Here is a 14,391-nt window from a genome sequence, read left to right as displayed (position 1 = left end):
GGGAAAACATGTCGTAAAACAGGGGCAATGAATAATGAACTAACTTCAGCTACATGTAAAATGCATGTATACAGCAAATGTCCTTCAACTAGAAAACTTTGCTATTATCAACAAGATTCTTTCAAAGAGAAACAGAGGACTGACAGTTTTCACTGTCCACCACTGCGTTGTGGCCTTTCAATTCCTGGAATTAGTGCCATAAATATGTGGGTTGTGTTTGTTGGTCAATCGTTGCAGGTCATTGTTTTACCTTTTTGAAAGTAACCCCAGACTCTCCATTTGGCTAACCCTAGGCCTAAAAACCCAAGTTCAGGACAAGGGTTGGCCAAATAGAGGGTTTTGGGTTACTTTCCAAAACGCAAAATAATGACCTGCAACCAGTGACCCGTCAAAAGGGACCTGTGTCTTAGACCCGCCGATTTTGTCAGGTCCTTTCCACAGTTTCTTGGTGTAAGGTTTTTTTAAATGGATCTCTTTGGAACTGACCTTTTCAGATCATGTGATCTGTTTTCAAGGGAATTTTCCTTTCTGTTTGTTTGTTTTTTTTTTTTTTTTCATTTTTCATTTTCAACTATAACTTGCGGCTAAATTTTCATATCTTGTTGCATCTTTTCGCCCAGAGTATGATATGAAATTATAATTTATATCACAGTTTAACTAGTGTCCGGGCTTATATGCTGAAAATGCGTGGAAACTGCTTACGAACTTTCATCTTGCGAACAAAATGGTGTGTTTTCTTCAATGTTCAGGAAAATAAGCGTTTCAAACTAGTCAATCTCTTTCCCTTTTATGTTTGTGAGGATGGTAAGCAGAATTTGCTTTATCACTAATTAATATCAGGCATTTGTTCTGATTTCAATATGCTGAAAATATCATAATTACATGTATGTGTGGAGGATGCGGCTTTTAGGTTATTACGCAGATCCGCATTGCCGCATCCTGTCAGATGCCATGTTGTTTACATGGCCTTAGCCATGAGGCAGTGTGGTCCAGTGGTTAGAGCCTTGGGTTTGTATGCGGCTGCTCCAGGTTCAAATCCCATTCTAACCTCTGGCTTGGATTTGTTTCCGGTTGTCCCTGATTCAACTCCACCACGCTTTGTAAATAGCCAACTGGTCCCCCCCCCCCCCACCCCCCGCCAGTTGGGGTTCTTAATAATGTTTCTGTTAAGTTTGAATTGTTACTTTCACCTTGTTAACAGTGGAGTGCCTGTAAACTAGCTCGATAGCTAAGTGCATTTCCACTATAAACAAAGCATAATTTACATTTACACTTAGCCAGTTTCTGATTGGCTTACGCAGCGTAAGGTAACAAGACCAAGCAAGACCAGTTTCACGAAGTGGTGTTACATGGTGAAACTCCTGTGTTTACCACCACTGTGATTGCTGCGACCATTGCAGAAGCAGAAAGCGGTTCTACTTTTCATGGAACTTGTCTTGCAATGAAAGTTCAAAAAAGGTTTCACGAAACCGACCATGTTACACAGTGCAATGCATCCTGAAACTTGTTTTGCAGCTCCGTTTTTACACAAGTTTCAGCTAAAAGTCTCAATGTGTAACAGCGGCTTAACACCTTTAACTTCGGAGTCTAATCTATACAATTTCCAAAAGGCTCCTCTTGAGGATAGTTGATGATGAAAAGGTGTCCAGGAGAGAGAGAACTTGGAGTGTATGGGACATTTCATTCCAATCTTACCTCTTTTCCCTTTGTCTCACCATTTTCATACCACTCCACTGTCACACTTTTGGTGTCCAGGTTGATACCACTTATCATTGACGAGTGAACACGCCCTGCAATCAACACAGCTCTTATGAAATCATTTTAATATAGAGCTTTTTCACTCACAAGTGATCAGTAACTTTCAACTGTTTTCCCACCAAAACAAAAGAAAATCCTTGCATGATAATCAGGGGTTTCAATAAAATTTGAAGTAGGCAGCTGGTTTGAGTCTAGTAGCCGACTGTATCAAGAAGGGGCCGTTAGGCCCCTTCGTCTAGGGGGGTCTGGGGGCATGCTCCCCCAGACGATTGTGAAATCTGGAAGCTCTGAAATGTGATTTCCAGCACTGAAGATGAAGGAAGATTTCTAATCAACAGAGACACTGAGTATGCAATTAAGCGCATTCTTTTGATAATTTCCAGCGAAGAAAGATTTGGAAAACCATTTCAAAAGGAAAATTAACGATTTTTAACGTTATATGATGTTTCGACAACTTCATGTCATCATTACTACCAATTTCAAGCTGCCGGGAACGGCAAACCTTTTTTGCACGTTTTTTCAAGCGCGAATTTCAACATTTCTCAACATGAGAAATCAGTTCTGTCGAACGATAAGAATATGTCATTTTAATCTGAACAAACGAAAAGGCTTAACCGATGAAACTAACGAAAAATTTACTGTTTTTGGAAAACAAGTCTTGATGCAACGATTACTCAATAACGACCTGTTTTACATTAAACGTCTTGATATGTTTGGGGACGTAACTAAACGTAATTGAATTACATAAAAAATGTGACGGTTGGTCTAGGCCAAAATGCGGAAAAAAGTTATAGCCGTGCACTGTAGCTCAAAGATGGCAATATCAAATCTGATAATTATTTTGAAATTGAGGTTAAAAAAGGTACATTCAAGTCGATCAAAAATTAATTTTACTTCAGGTTTGACGGAATCCTTCAATTAATTCAATGTAGGGTAAAAAGTAGCCGACTTCTCTGAGCGATGCAGCCGACGCTTTTCGTCGGCCGTCGGTGCTTATTGAAACCCCTGATAATAAAGCTCAATTCCGAGAGGATTAGTTTAGGAACACCGTCATGGTCATTGCTCCATTGTTATGGAACACCAACATGGCCGCCGTCATGTCACATAAAAACATGTACTCTATTACATAAATACACGAGTCATGTAAATGATGCAAATGGCCCATGGATAATGATTACAAAGGAGGAAAGGACTCAGAAAGCTGTCTGATCAATTTTAGTGAGATTTGTAAAAACACTTTTACTCCCCAAAATTTGCATCAAAAACAATGCCTTTGTGGGATTTGAGAAAGTTGAGAATGCCAAAACTTTTGTCAGTCACCTGTTAAGCAAACACACTTTCAAAATCTAAAGAAAAAAATGATTTTTTTTTTAATCATAGTAACACTTTAAGTACAATTTAAAGAGGGGCTTAAGAACACACAGTACGACCCTTGAACTTTTAGGGTAACAGATAAATGACATAACAACATTTCATACCATTTTCAAAAGAACCAACCAAATTGCAGGATTTGTTATCATTCCCTCTTGGTAAAAAAAATAGATTATAAATTATTTGCTGGATGGCTGAAAAACTGTGACAAGTTGGTCTTGAAAATGCTACCTTCTGCAGCTGCCTGTGAATAATGTGCCAATCAACTTGAAACTTAACTTCAACACTCCCCCTTCCCCCCACCATCCTGGGCAAAGCCCGGGCATTTGAACTTTTGAAGATTGGATTGTTCAAAAATTTCCCGCCCCCTCGGATCAAAATGGTGTTCAAATGTCCTACCCTATCGTCGGATTTGTCTGAAGAACAATTGTCGTCGGCTCCTCCTGTCTTTAATAAAGACATTTTGAAGACCTTTTTTCTAAGCCAATCGCTTCTTCCTTTAAACTCTTCCGTCTCGTCCAAACACCTGTTTTATAGTTTCGGTTCAATTTTCCCCACCCCACGCAGGCAAAGGTCTAATTTCCCACTCTCCCCAGGCACAGAAGATAGTCAAATGCCAGGGTTTTGCCCGGGGGGGGGGGGAAGAAGTTGAAGTTTCGATTTGATCGGCGCATAGCTAATTTATTTTTTCAATAAAATGAAGAAATAAATTCGAATAGGTTAAATTGTTACAGAAAAATTAAAATTTAGAAACGAAAAAATTATATTAACCTAATTTGTCTGGTATTCATTATTATTATAATAAGCAAGACACAAAGAAATACAGAAATAGCGTTGGATAACTTAAACTTGAAATCGATTTTTACCCACAAGAGATATCTGTACATACACCGAGAAATACCAAGAATAAATTTCCTCTTTACAGTTTAAATGGATAGAAGCTGAGAATCAACTACTACAGACGACAAACTTTCAAAACGTTTTAACTTCCATGAAAGGCTAGGAGTTGTCTTCATGTCTGCTCAACTCTATACACTAACGTACACTGTTCAAATTCGGTTGGTCAATTAAAGATCGCCGTCAAAATAATTATCATAAACTCCTCAGAAATAGACGATTGACTTTCTTTGAGACACTCACGGAATGCGAGTAATAGTTTCAAAATACAGTCTGGAAATCGAGGAGGACATTTAGACAAAAGATCTTTATATTACTCGAATCCAAACAAACATCGGGTAATGGGCACAAATTTGGCGCCGGATCGAGTAAAAATAATCCACCAGTTTCCTTCCCTCGTTCGTGTAAATAAAAATTGTGAAATAATTAACACTCGAGAATCTAACTAAGAAAGGAATAATTATTTGAACTGCTTTGAATTAACAACTCTTGTCAAAGGAAATTAAATTCATATCCATGATCATAATTGTTGTGTTCGTTACAAATAAACTCCACTGACCGTCAGTGCGTTGTATGTCAACTTTGATTCCAACCACAAGTTTGCTGTACTTGTCCATTGTGGTGGCTTTGTTCAGTTATGAATAAAAGTGTTATCTTCTAGCGTGAAATCGCAAGCGGTGGAACAAATCATTTGTAAGAAAATTCACATTTTCGCAGAATAAATGAAATGTACAAGTTGAGAAATTTACAAGATACGAGCCTGCAGGTGGACAGCGGTACCGTACATTCAGAAATATACGTTATGTAACTGTCAGTTTAAGAATCTCGCGAATGACTTGTTAAATTTCTCGAACGATAAAAGATCGGTGTTCGACGGGAAGAAATATATATGACGAACCAATAACTAAAAGCTAACCATTTTAGAAACAACGCTTAGACCTAATTACTGCAGACATGTCTTACCATCATTGAAAGCTGACCGTTCGGCGTTCTGCAAAATCGTAGTGCATATCTACAACAATTAGGCCTAGGCGGCGATTTCTAAAAATAGCTAGCTTTTAGTTATTGTTGTATATATGTAGAATTGTTACCGTAGCTTGCACACAGGTTTTCCTTGCGTTGAATGACGCGTGGTCAATAGTTAGGTAATCGGAGCGAGCCGCTAGCTCCAATTCCAAAGATGTTGACCGCAGGTTATTATTACCGTCAATACCGCTTTTATAGCGTTCGGCATTTGGTATTCGGCTTTGTGCAAAATAAACCTGCCACATGAAACCCTAGTTTTAAAAGAGAAAGCGAAGAACTAGACTACTTGCAATTGATGGGAAAACGTAAAATGGGGAAGGGGGCATTTTTCGAATGCCCTGAAACTTTTCGGACATATTTCGGGTGACATAAAGCGATTTGTGCGTTCGGAAGGAAAGCATTTCCAGTCATGAAACTTTGCAATTGTTCTATTTTTACTGCTCTCGAGAACATGGTCAAATATCAATTCTTCGGGAGCAGCTACTCATTGACGATTTTCTCCTTCACAACGGCTTGGATGAGCTTACATCCCCAAAAGGTGCAGAAGCTCATGACTAGACAGGGGCACCCAACGAGGATATAGTTCAAAACCACTTAAACATAGCATTGTTAAACGTATTTTAGTAATTAAAAGGTAGATATATGCATATCTTTATAACATAAAAATCTTTAAAATGTTCTAATTTCATATCTGAAAGTCTAGTGATCCGAAAATTGTAGGTATCAAAAGTTATCTTTTCGAAAATTTCAGCCAGAAAAATGGATCCCGAAAATTCTAGGTGACCTTTTTAGGGTAAAAATCCTTTAAAAATGAGCAATTATACTTTTTTTTGTAGATGTTCGAAAATCCTAGGACAGGCAGGCAAGCAAGAACCTTTACAACAAATGTTCCGAAAATTCTAGATCCCAAATCGTCTTCCGAACAGATATTTTTCGAAAATTGACGTTGGGTGCCACTGACAAGGAGCGAATAACGACCCTATACTCACATCACAGCGTTTCCAATTGCAAGGACCAAATTATTTTAAGAATGAATTTCTCGAAAGGCAAGTTTTTGTTACAAGAATAACAGCGAAAAAAGGACCAATTTTTCGCAAATTTTCTATTTCAAAAATTTGTTCACAAACCAAAAGTCTATATTAACAGCACACACAAAGGTTACTCCTTAGGGTCTGGCAAGAAATGCTCTTCTCCCTATTTCCCACGTTCGCACTTCAACCATATGATTAGGTCCAGTCTCGTGATTCTCAAGTTGCCTCGTTCAAGCAGAAAAGAAATCTGGGTAATTTTGCCATTATATGGAAAGGAAAGACACCCGATTGAAATTTCCTGGAATTTTAATAAGGGTCGCGTCACCCAAATCTATCAGCAAAAAAAAAAGCACCTATGGAACAATTTAGCTTTCAAAACTTACCCGATTTGTATCGGTAGGTCCCCAAATTCGTGCACAGAAAAGCTAGAGATCGAGACAACTTCACTCGTGAACCGCCATGTTTACAACAGAGCATTTTAGGCGTCCCAGTCTACGTGAAAGCATCTCTCACCTCTGATTCGAGAAGACCAGACACGCATGGTCCTTACGTCACGTTTATGCCTGTGGATCAACTGAAATGTCAATTAATTTTAAAAACCAACATCTTAATTTTTTTCGTAAACAAGGTATCGCAAAGCCAGAAAATTCGCGCATGCGCGGACGGAATGTTTAAACAAGAGAGAAAAAACGCACTACCTCCAGACACCGGCGCTGGAGAATCGTACCAAACGAGTCATCCTGGGATTTCAGCCCGTAGGATCGCTTTTGGACGCAGTTGGCCCTTCGCTGCTTTCTGCCACCGACCTCACCTCCCGGTACGGCATTGAGGGAGAGATATGTCGGCCCCTAAACCATATGTGACAAATCCCACGCCTACTCACAACTCCAAACCGCCCTTGTCAATTTAACGTAAGAATTCGATGGCTTAAATATACAAGGGAAAAGTCTTTTTACCTGACATGTGGTAAGCACTGAAGGTCGCAGATTACCAAGTGTGCACAGGCGCACTACTAAAGGTAAAATACTTACATGCATTTCATCTAGAATTTCAGAACAACTACAAGAGCTAATATCTTCGAGAAACTACACTTAAAGCTAAAATACATCACATATACAGATACATACTAAATACATAATATTTAAAGATATAATAATTGAAAAGAAAAGCCGCTGTACAAAATGCGGCCCTGGATTATCTTTTGAAACCAGTAAACTCAGTGGTACGGATAAAATCAGGTAGCGCATTCCGCTACTTAGCTGATACGTAACAAAAAAGAACTAAGAAAAATAACTGGTTGATCTAGGCTTATTGAGGGACAGAACGTAATTGTCGCAAAGATCATGGCTAAAAAGAGGACGGGAGAGAAAACGTATTTTTCAGATGAGCAGGAAAACCCTCAAAAGAAAGGGAAAAAAAATACTTTTATAAAGTAATACGAGGAGAAGTTGAATGCGCTTATTGCATACTAGAGATGTAGAGTTTAACTTTAGTAGTAAGAGAACAGGTAATCTGCAAATATAAATCTGGTTATTCTCCTATTTACATTATACTGTTCCTTTGACACGAGGATCACAGCGAAAAAAGCCCAATTTTTTTTTTGTCGTGAATTTTCCATGACAAAAATTTGTTCAGAAATCAAAAGTTTACGTTAACTGCACACACCAGGGTTACTGCTTAGTATCTGGCTAGAAATCGTCTTCTCACTTTTTACTCCGGCCGCGCTTCAGCCATTTGATGAGGGCCAGTCTCGTGCTTCTCAAGTTGCCTCCTTCATAGCCAAAAGAATTCTGGGTAATTCTGCCATTCCATGACAAGCAAAAACACCCAATTGTCATTTCATAGATCTTTTTATCATTGAAGTGTCTGGCCACCCAGTCCTACCACCAAAATACAGCCTCGATTGAGGTTTTTAGCTTTCAAAACTTGCCCAAATTGTATCGGTAGGTCCTGGAATTCGTCCACAGAAAGGCCAGAGAGACAACTTCACTCGTGAACCGCCATGTTTACAACAGAGCATTTTAGGCGTCCCAGTCTACGTGAAAGCATCTCTCACCTCTGGCTCGAGAAGACCAGACACGCATGGTCCTTACGTTACGTTTATGCCTGTGGATCAACTGAAATGTCAGTTGTTTGTAAAAACCAGCATCTTAATTTTTTTGGTAAACGAGGTATCGGAAATCCAGAAAATTCGCGCATGCACGGACGGAATGTTTGAACAAGCTAAGAGAGAAAAAACCCAGTACCTCCAGACACCGGCGCTGGAGCGTCGTACCAAACGAGTCATCCCGGGATTTCGGCCCGTGCGATCGCTTTTGGACGCAGTTGGCCCTTCGCTGCTTTCTGCTACCGACCTTGCCTCCCGGTACGGCATTGAGGGAGAGATATGTCGGCCCCTAAACCATATGTGACAAATCCCACGCCTACTCACAGTTCCAAACCGCCCTTGTCGATTTAACGTAACAATTCCTTGGCTTAAATATGCAAGGGAAAAGTCTTTTTACCTGACATGTGGTAAGCACTGAAGGTCGCAGGGTACAAAGTGTGCGCAGGCGCACTACTAAAGGTAAAATACTTACATGCATTTCATCTAGAATTTCAGAACAACTACAAGAGCTAATATCTTCGAGAAACTACACTTAAAGCTAAAATACATCACATATACAGATACATACTAAATACATAATATTTAAAGATATAATAATTAAAGAGAAAAGCCGCTATACAAAATGCGGCCCTGGATTATCTTTTGAAACCAGTAAACTCAGTGGTACGGATAAAATCAGGTAGCGCATTCCGCTACTTAGCTGATACACGATAAGAAAAAAGAACTAAGAAACATAACTGGCTGATCTAGGCTTATTGAGGGACAGAACGTAATTTTCGCGAAGATCATGCCTAAAAAGAGTACGGGAGAGAAAACGTAATTTTCAGATGAGCAGGAAAACCCTTAAAAGAAAGAAAAAAAAATCATACTTTTATAAAGTAATACGAGCGGAAGTTGAATGCGCTTATTCCATAGTAGAGATGAAGAGTTTAACTTTAGTAGTAAGAGAACAGGTAATCTGCAAATATAAATCTGGTTATTCTCCTATTTACATTATACTGTTCCTTTGACACGAGGATCACAGCGTTCACGTCGTGAATTTTCCATGACAAAAATTTGTTCAGAAATCAAAAGTTTACGTTCACTGCACACACCAGGGTTACTGCTTAGTATCTGGCTAGAAATCGTCTTCTCATTTTTTACTCCGGCCGTGCTTCAGCCATTTGATGAGAGCCAGTCTCGTGCTTCTCAAGTTGCCTCTTTCATGGCCAAAAGAATTTTGGGTAATTCTGCCATTCCATGACAAGGGAAGACATCCGATTGTCATTTCATAGATCTTTCTATAAGTGTCTGGCCACCCAGTCCTACCACCAAAATACAGCCTCGATTGAGGTTTTTAGCTTTCAAAACTTGCCCAAATTGTATCGGTAGGTCTTGGAATTCGTCCACAGAAAGGCCAGAGAAACAACTTCACTCGTGAACCACCATGTTTACAACAGAGCATTTTAGGCGTCCCAGTCTACGTGAAACCATGTCTCACCTCTGTGTTCTTTCAAAGGCTTGGCTTTACCCACATTCCAGCTTAATGATGCTAGCCTGTGGGCTTCCCTAAACGAAACTGACCCGAGCAATTACTTATAAAATGATCAACCTACCAGATTTGTTGGAAATCGGTTACTGTTCGAACACGATTCGTTGAGATTTGTCACGTGATGCCCAAACCTGAGCCCACCCACAGTCTCCCAAAACCGCAGATGTTTGAATGAGTACTTCTTATACGGTGAAGCCAAGATCGCAGCAGACTGTTTATCGCCAGAACGGTACTAAAAATAGGAAGCAGTTAGTGTTAAACTTATGGCTGGTGCTTACAATGTAACGATTATGACGAGGAGGAGGAGGAGGTAAAACTCTCTGCGAGTTTGGTATCCTACAAACATCCTCCTGGGGGTGATACGTTGTTGGGTCAAGGGATCTACTTAACTGACTCTTTACATTAATTACCCTTGTCCGCCTGTGAATCATTATAACAGGTTGATCCAGCGTTATAACATATAAAACTGGCCCATTAGGGATCGAGTCCCACGTAATTGCCACAATCTAAGTGATCAATCGGCCATGTTGCCAGCATGGTTGTCTGATAGTGTAGTGGTCATCACACCCGACTAGTGATCAGGGGGACGTGGGTTCAAATCTCGCTCAGAGCAATTACAGTTTTCCCCAGAAGTTGTCCAGTGTTGAGTTTCCTGTAACTTCCTCTCAATTTCTCCTCAACTTGGAATGAATATTAGGAGTTCGCGCGTCTTCTGAATTATTATACAAAAGCAATAGACCACAGGTTTCTATGGTTTCTCGATATCATCCGAACAAGCAGAATGGAAGATCTTTCTTTTCTTTCTTTTTATACCCATGCAGAGTTTATTTGAACTTGTCAAATCCATAACGAGTTTAATTTTTCCTTTTTAAAAGTTTTAAATCCGAAAACCCTTTTCACCTAAGTTGGCTGATCTTCTGCGCAACGACGATTTTCTCCAAAGATCTCATCAGCAAATCGAGCTGGCTTGACCGCCAAGGCAGCCTTTGTCCTGAACTTCCTTTTCCTCTACCTTTCTTCTTCGTCTTCATGCTCTTCGGAAGGCCTCGGTGGGAAAATTATCGGCCACTTGCCGATGTTTTTCTTCTAAATCGTGCGAGCGCGAGGCAAACCACAATGACACAAAACAAGTCTTTTCTTTTATACCCACAGTTTATTTGAACTTGTAAAAATGAAAAACAAATGCCATATTTTCTGCCCGTTATGGTTTAGATAATTGCTATACAATCAATAACGAGTTTAATTTTCCTTTTTAAACGTTTTAAATCCGAAAACGCTTTTGTTAATTACGATACAAATAAGTCAAAAACCATTGAAATTACGATTTTTTCCTATCCACTCAAACTAGGCATAGCAAAAATCCCGAAAACCGGTAGCCAAGGTTACGGTCATCTTCTGGCTAAAAAGCAAGAATAATAAAACCCCCAATTTAACGAAGCGACAAAATCTGTCAGAATCAGCAAACAACATTCCAGGATGTCTCTCCCATTGTCTCGCTCGCTAACATTCATCAAATCTTCGCCATACCACAGGCGGAGCTCTTGGCCTGACGCATGACTGGATCGAATAAGGGCTAAAAAACGACAACAGAAGCTCTGGAGAGACCGAGGTGTATCCGGGAACTTTGGACCACTTAGCATTGTTTTCAACAATAAATTGGGCTAGTGGTAAAAGGACATGATTGGTCGCAGTTGTTATGACAACGTTAATCTTGTCACCGGAATTGTAGTCACCACAGCCCCAGTAGGACCAGTAGGACCAGTAGGAAACTTTTCGAGTGTCGCATGTCACGTATACGTAACCATACAAGGGAACCAATTTTAGTGCAGCGACCTTTTCACCAGAGACGGAGTAGACAAAGAATTGCCAAACTCTTGATTCTTCACACCAAAACAAACTGGAGCGAAATTCAACCCTTTGTTACCGTCACAAAGGTGTCGTCAAAGATGTCTTAGCTTTAATTAAGGCCCGTTTCAAATGTCGAACTTTTCGTGTGCCGAATCTAATGCAAATGAGCGAAAACAATAGATTTTCTCATTTGCATTAGATTCGGCACATGAAAAGTTCGACGTTTGAAACAGGCCTAAAAGACTTGGCAAAAGTGTTGTCAAAGATGTGTGAAATTCAGTTGAAAGGTTTGACATAGGTGTGATCAAACATGCCTGATATTCCCTTTAAAGATTTGACAAAGGTGTCGTCAAACACGTTTAAGATTCAAGTCAAAGATTTCGCCAACATGTAGCCAAAGTTGTCTAGGGATGGATTTACAGCTGTTGGAGTTAAATATGTATTGAAGCGCTGAATTAACAACTCAGATCAATCACTGTCACGTAGAATTAAATAAGTTAATTAATGACAAACAATCATGACACCTCCCCTTGGAAGTATCATGTAACTGGCACAGTGTCAAGAAACGGTAGTGGACAGAAGCGACAGGGTAAATGGAAGCATTGAAAACTTTGCATTTTAAAGAAAAAATTGATGTAATCTTGATTTTTTTCTTACTCACCAACAACAAGTCAAAACCGAAACAACAAGTTCAACCCTTAAATGCAACAACTCCGAATACTTCCAAACAAACCATAAAGCGATAGGACCTGCTTTTTTCCTTTTTGTTAGATGCTCGAATCTATTCGTGACGTCATACCTCACATAAAACATAGTATCAGAAAGTGGACAATAACTCCCATGAAACAGCGTTTCATATTTGAGGCAAGCTACTAAGTTATATTTATGTTGTAGTTCATTGTGGAAAACAGCTTCAGCCACACCGACTTGAAATTATCAAAATAAACTTGGAGTAAACGCTATTTCATGCGAAAACACCACAAGATCCGCCAAATTATTTTTAGCTCTTTTTGCCGAAAAGACACTCAATCGACGGCCACCAGCGTACTAACTAGATTTTGTACCAAGTATAATCATTGATTTCATTTTTTTTCTGCATGATTAGAATCTTGCGGTGACAGTGTGAAGCGAAGAGACTTTGGCTTTCCCATTTTTATTACGTGCCGGGAAATAAATGTAAGTTCTAATTGTTCTATTTCCTGAATAGAAGTTGAGACCTCTTCCACAACGAACTATTGATATTCTTGGTGCAAAAAAAAAATAGTATTCTTCAACGGAGACGGCCATTGTTTTATGAGTAATATAAAATGCAATTCTACAACTCACACAACCGGTCACCCAATCATGGTTTAGCAGCACGTCAATCAGGTATCTGGTATCAGGATTCCTCACGGTAGTATGCTGATGGGTTTAAAGGTGAACTTTTGAAGTCACCTAAATCCACTTTGCAAATGTCGAGAAAGACCCAATATCCCCTTCCAGAAATCCCGGCTTTTGGAACCGGTTTGAACCGGTTTTCTGGTCCCAGATTTCTGAAAAAGGGGCGGTTATATATATACATGTATATATAATTGCAGACAGTACTGTTTCGGCCTTACTGGAAAATCACTCCTAACACTATGAACTCCATTTTGGTTTGCCTGTTCGTGTTTACTCTTGGTTCGTTGGCTGCGAAGATTCCAGAAGATGTCGGTAATAGTAAAGCGCCCGATCAGAACTCAAAATCGCTTGAGAAAGGAAGCTCGGAACTCGAGAGAGTTTTCCAAGATTCGTCGCTCCTTGCCGAGAGAGGACAAAACTCAGGTTTGTAAAAGTTTAATGACGCAATTGTTTCACAATTGAAAATGTTGTCACTTTATGCTTGCAAGGTTTGAGTTTAGCCGGCGTATATTAAGTATTCTTTACACATAAGACCGCGCCGTTTGAGGAGTCGCGAAAAAAAAGCCTCACTAATATGAAACGTATTCTCTGTTGCTATTTACAGATGGATGGCGAAAGATGAATTTCAATCCAGTTTGTTTTGGTGCGAAGGATGAAGAGTTTGGCGAGTTCTATGTCCACTCCGTCTCTGGTGCAAAGCTCGCTGCACTAAATTGGTTTACTTGTATGGTTACGTGACGTGCCAAACTACAACAGTTTCCTACTGGTCCTACTGGGGCTGTGGTGACTTCTATTCCGGTGACAAGATTAACGTTGTCATAACAAACTCGACCAATGACGTTCTTTTGCCACCAGCCGAGTTTTTTGTTGCAGGTACTACGTTTGCCAAAGTTCCCGGATACACCTCGGTCTCTCCAGAGCTTCTGTTGTCGTGTTTTAACCCTTATTCGGTCCAGTCAGGCCAAGAGCTCCGCCTGTGGTATGGCGAAGATTTGATGGATGCTGGCGACGGAGACAATGGGGGAAGAGCGTGCGTCGATATTTACGCAATCTATATCTGAGACATCCTGGAATGTTGTTTGCTGATCCTGACAGATTTTGTCGCTTCGTTAAATTGGGGGTTTTATTATTCTTGCTTTTTAGCCGGAAGATGACCGTAACCTTGGCTACCGGTTCTCGGGATTTTTGCTATGCCTAGTTTGAGTGGATAGGAAAACATCGTAATTTCACTGGTTTTTGACTTATTTGTATCGTAATTAACAAAAGAGTTTTCGGATTTAAAACGTTTAAAAAGGAAAAATTTTAAACTCGTTATTGATTGTATAGCAATTATCGAAACCATAAGGGGCAGAAAATATGGCATTTGTTTTTCATTTTTACAAGTTCAAATAAACTGTGGGTATAAAAGAAAAGACTTGTTTTGTGTCATTGTGGTTTGCCTC

General features: G+C 39.7%; 1 protein-coding gene and 1 pseudogene across 1 annotated transcript in view; one reads left to right on the top strand and one right to left on the bottom strand.

The window, feature by feature from the left end:
• Positions 1–4,788, bottom strand: part of LOC138024456 (kinesin-like protein KIF2A) — a 32,549-nt gene extending 27,761 nt beyond the window's left edge. The window contains exons 1-2 of the mRNA XM_068871664.1: positions 4,586–4,788; positions 1,696–1,790 (exon numbers count right to left, since the gene is read on the bottom strand). Coding sequence (XP_068727765.1) covers positions 1,696–1,790; positions 4,586–4,643 — 153 coding nt within the window. The 5' untranslated portion in view covers positions 4,644–4,788. The remainder of the gene's footprint in view (positions 1–1,695; positions 1,791–4,585) is intronic.
• An 8,400-nt stretch (positions 4,789–13,188) lies between these two features.
• On the top strand, positions 13,189–14,010 carry LOC138025016 (uncharacterized; annotated as a pseudogene).
• The last annotated feature ends 381 nt before the right edge of the window (positions 14,011–14,391 follow it).

Source organism: Montipora capricornis, chromosome 11, assembly GCF_036669925.1.
Source record: "Montipora capricornis isolate CH-2021 chromosome 11, ASM3666992v2, whole genome shotgun sequence".
NCBI lineage: Eukaryota > Metazoa > Cnidaria > Anthozoa > Scleractinia > Acroporidae > Montipora > Montipora capricornis.
This window is presented reverse-complemented; position numbering and strand designations above follow the sequence as displayed.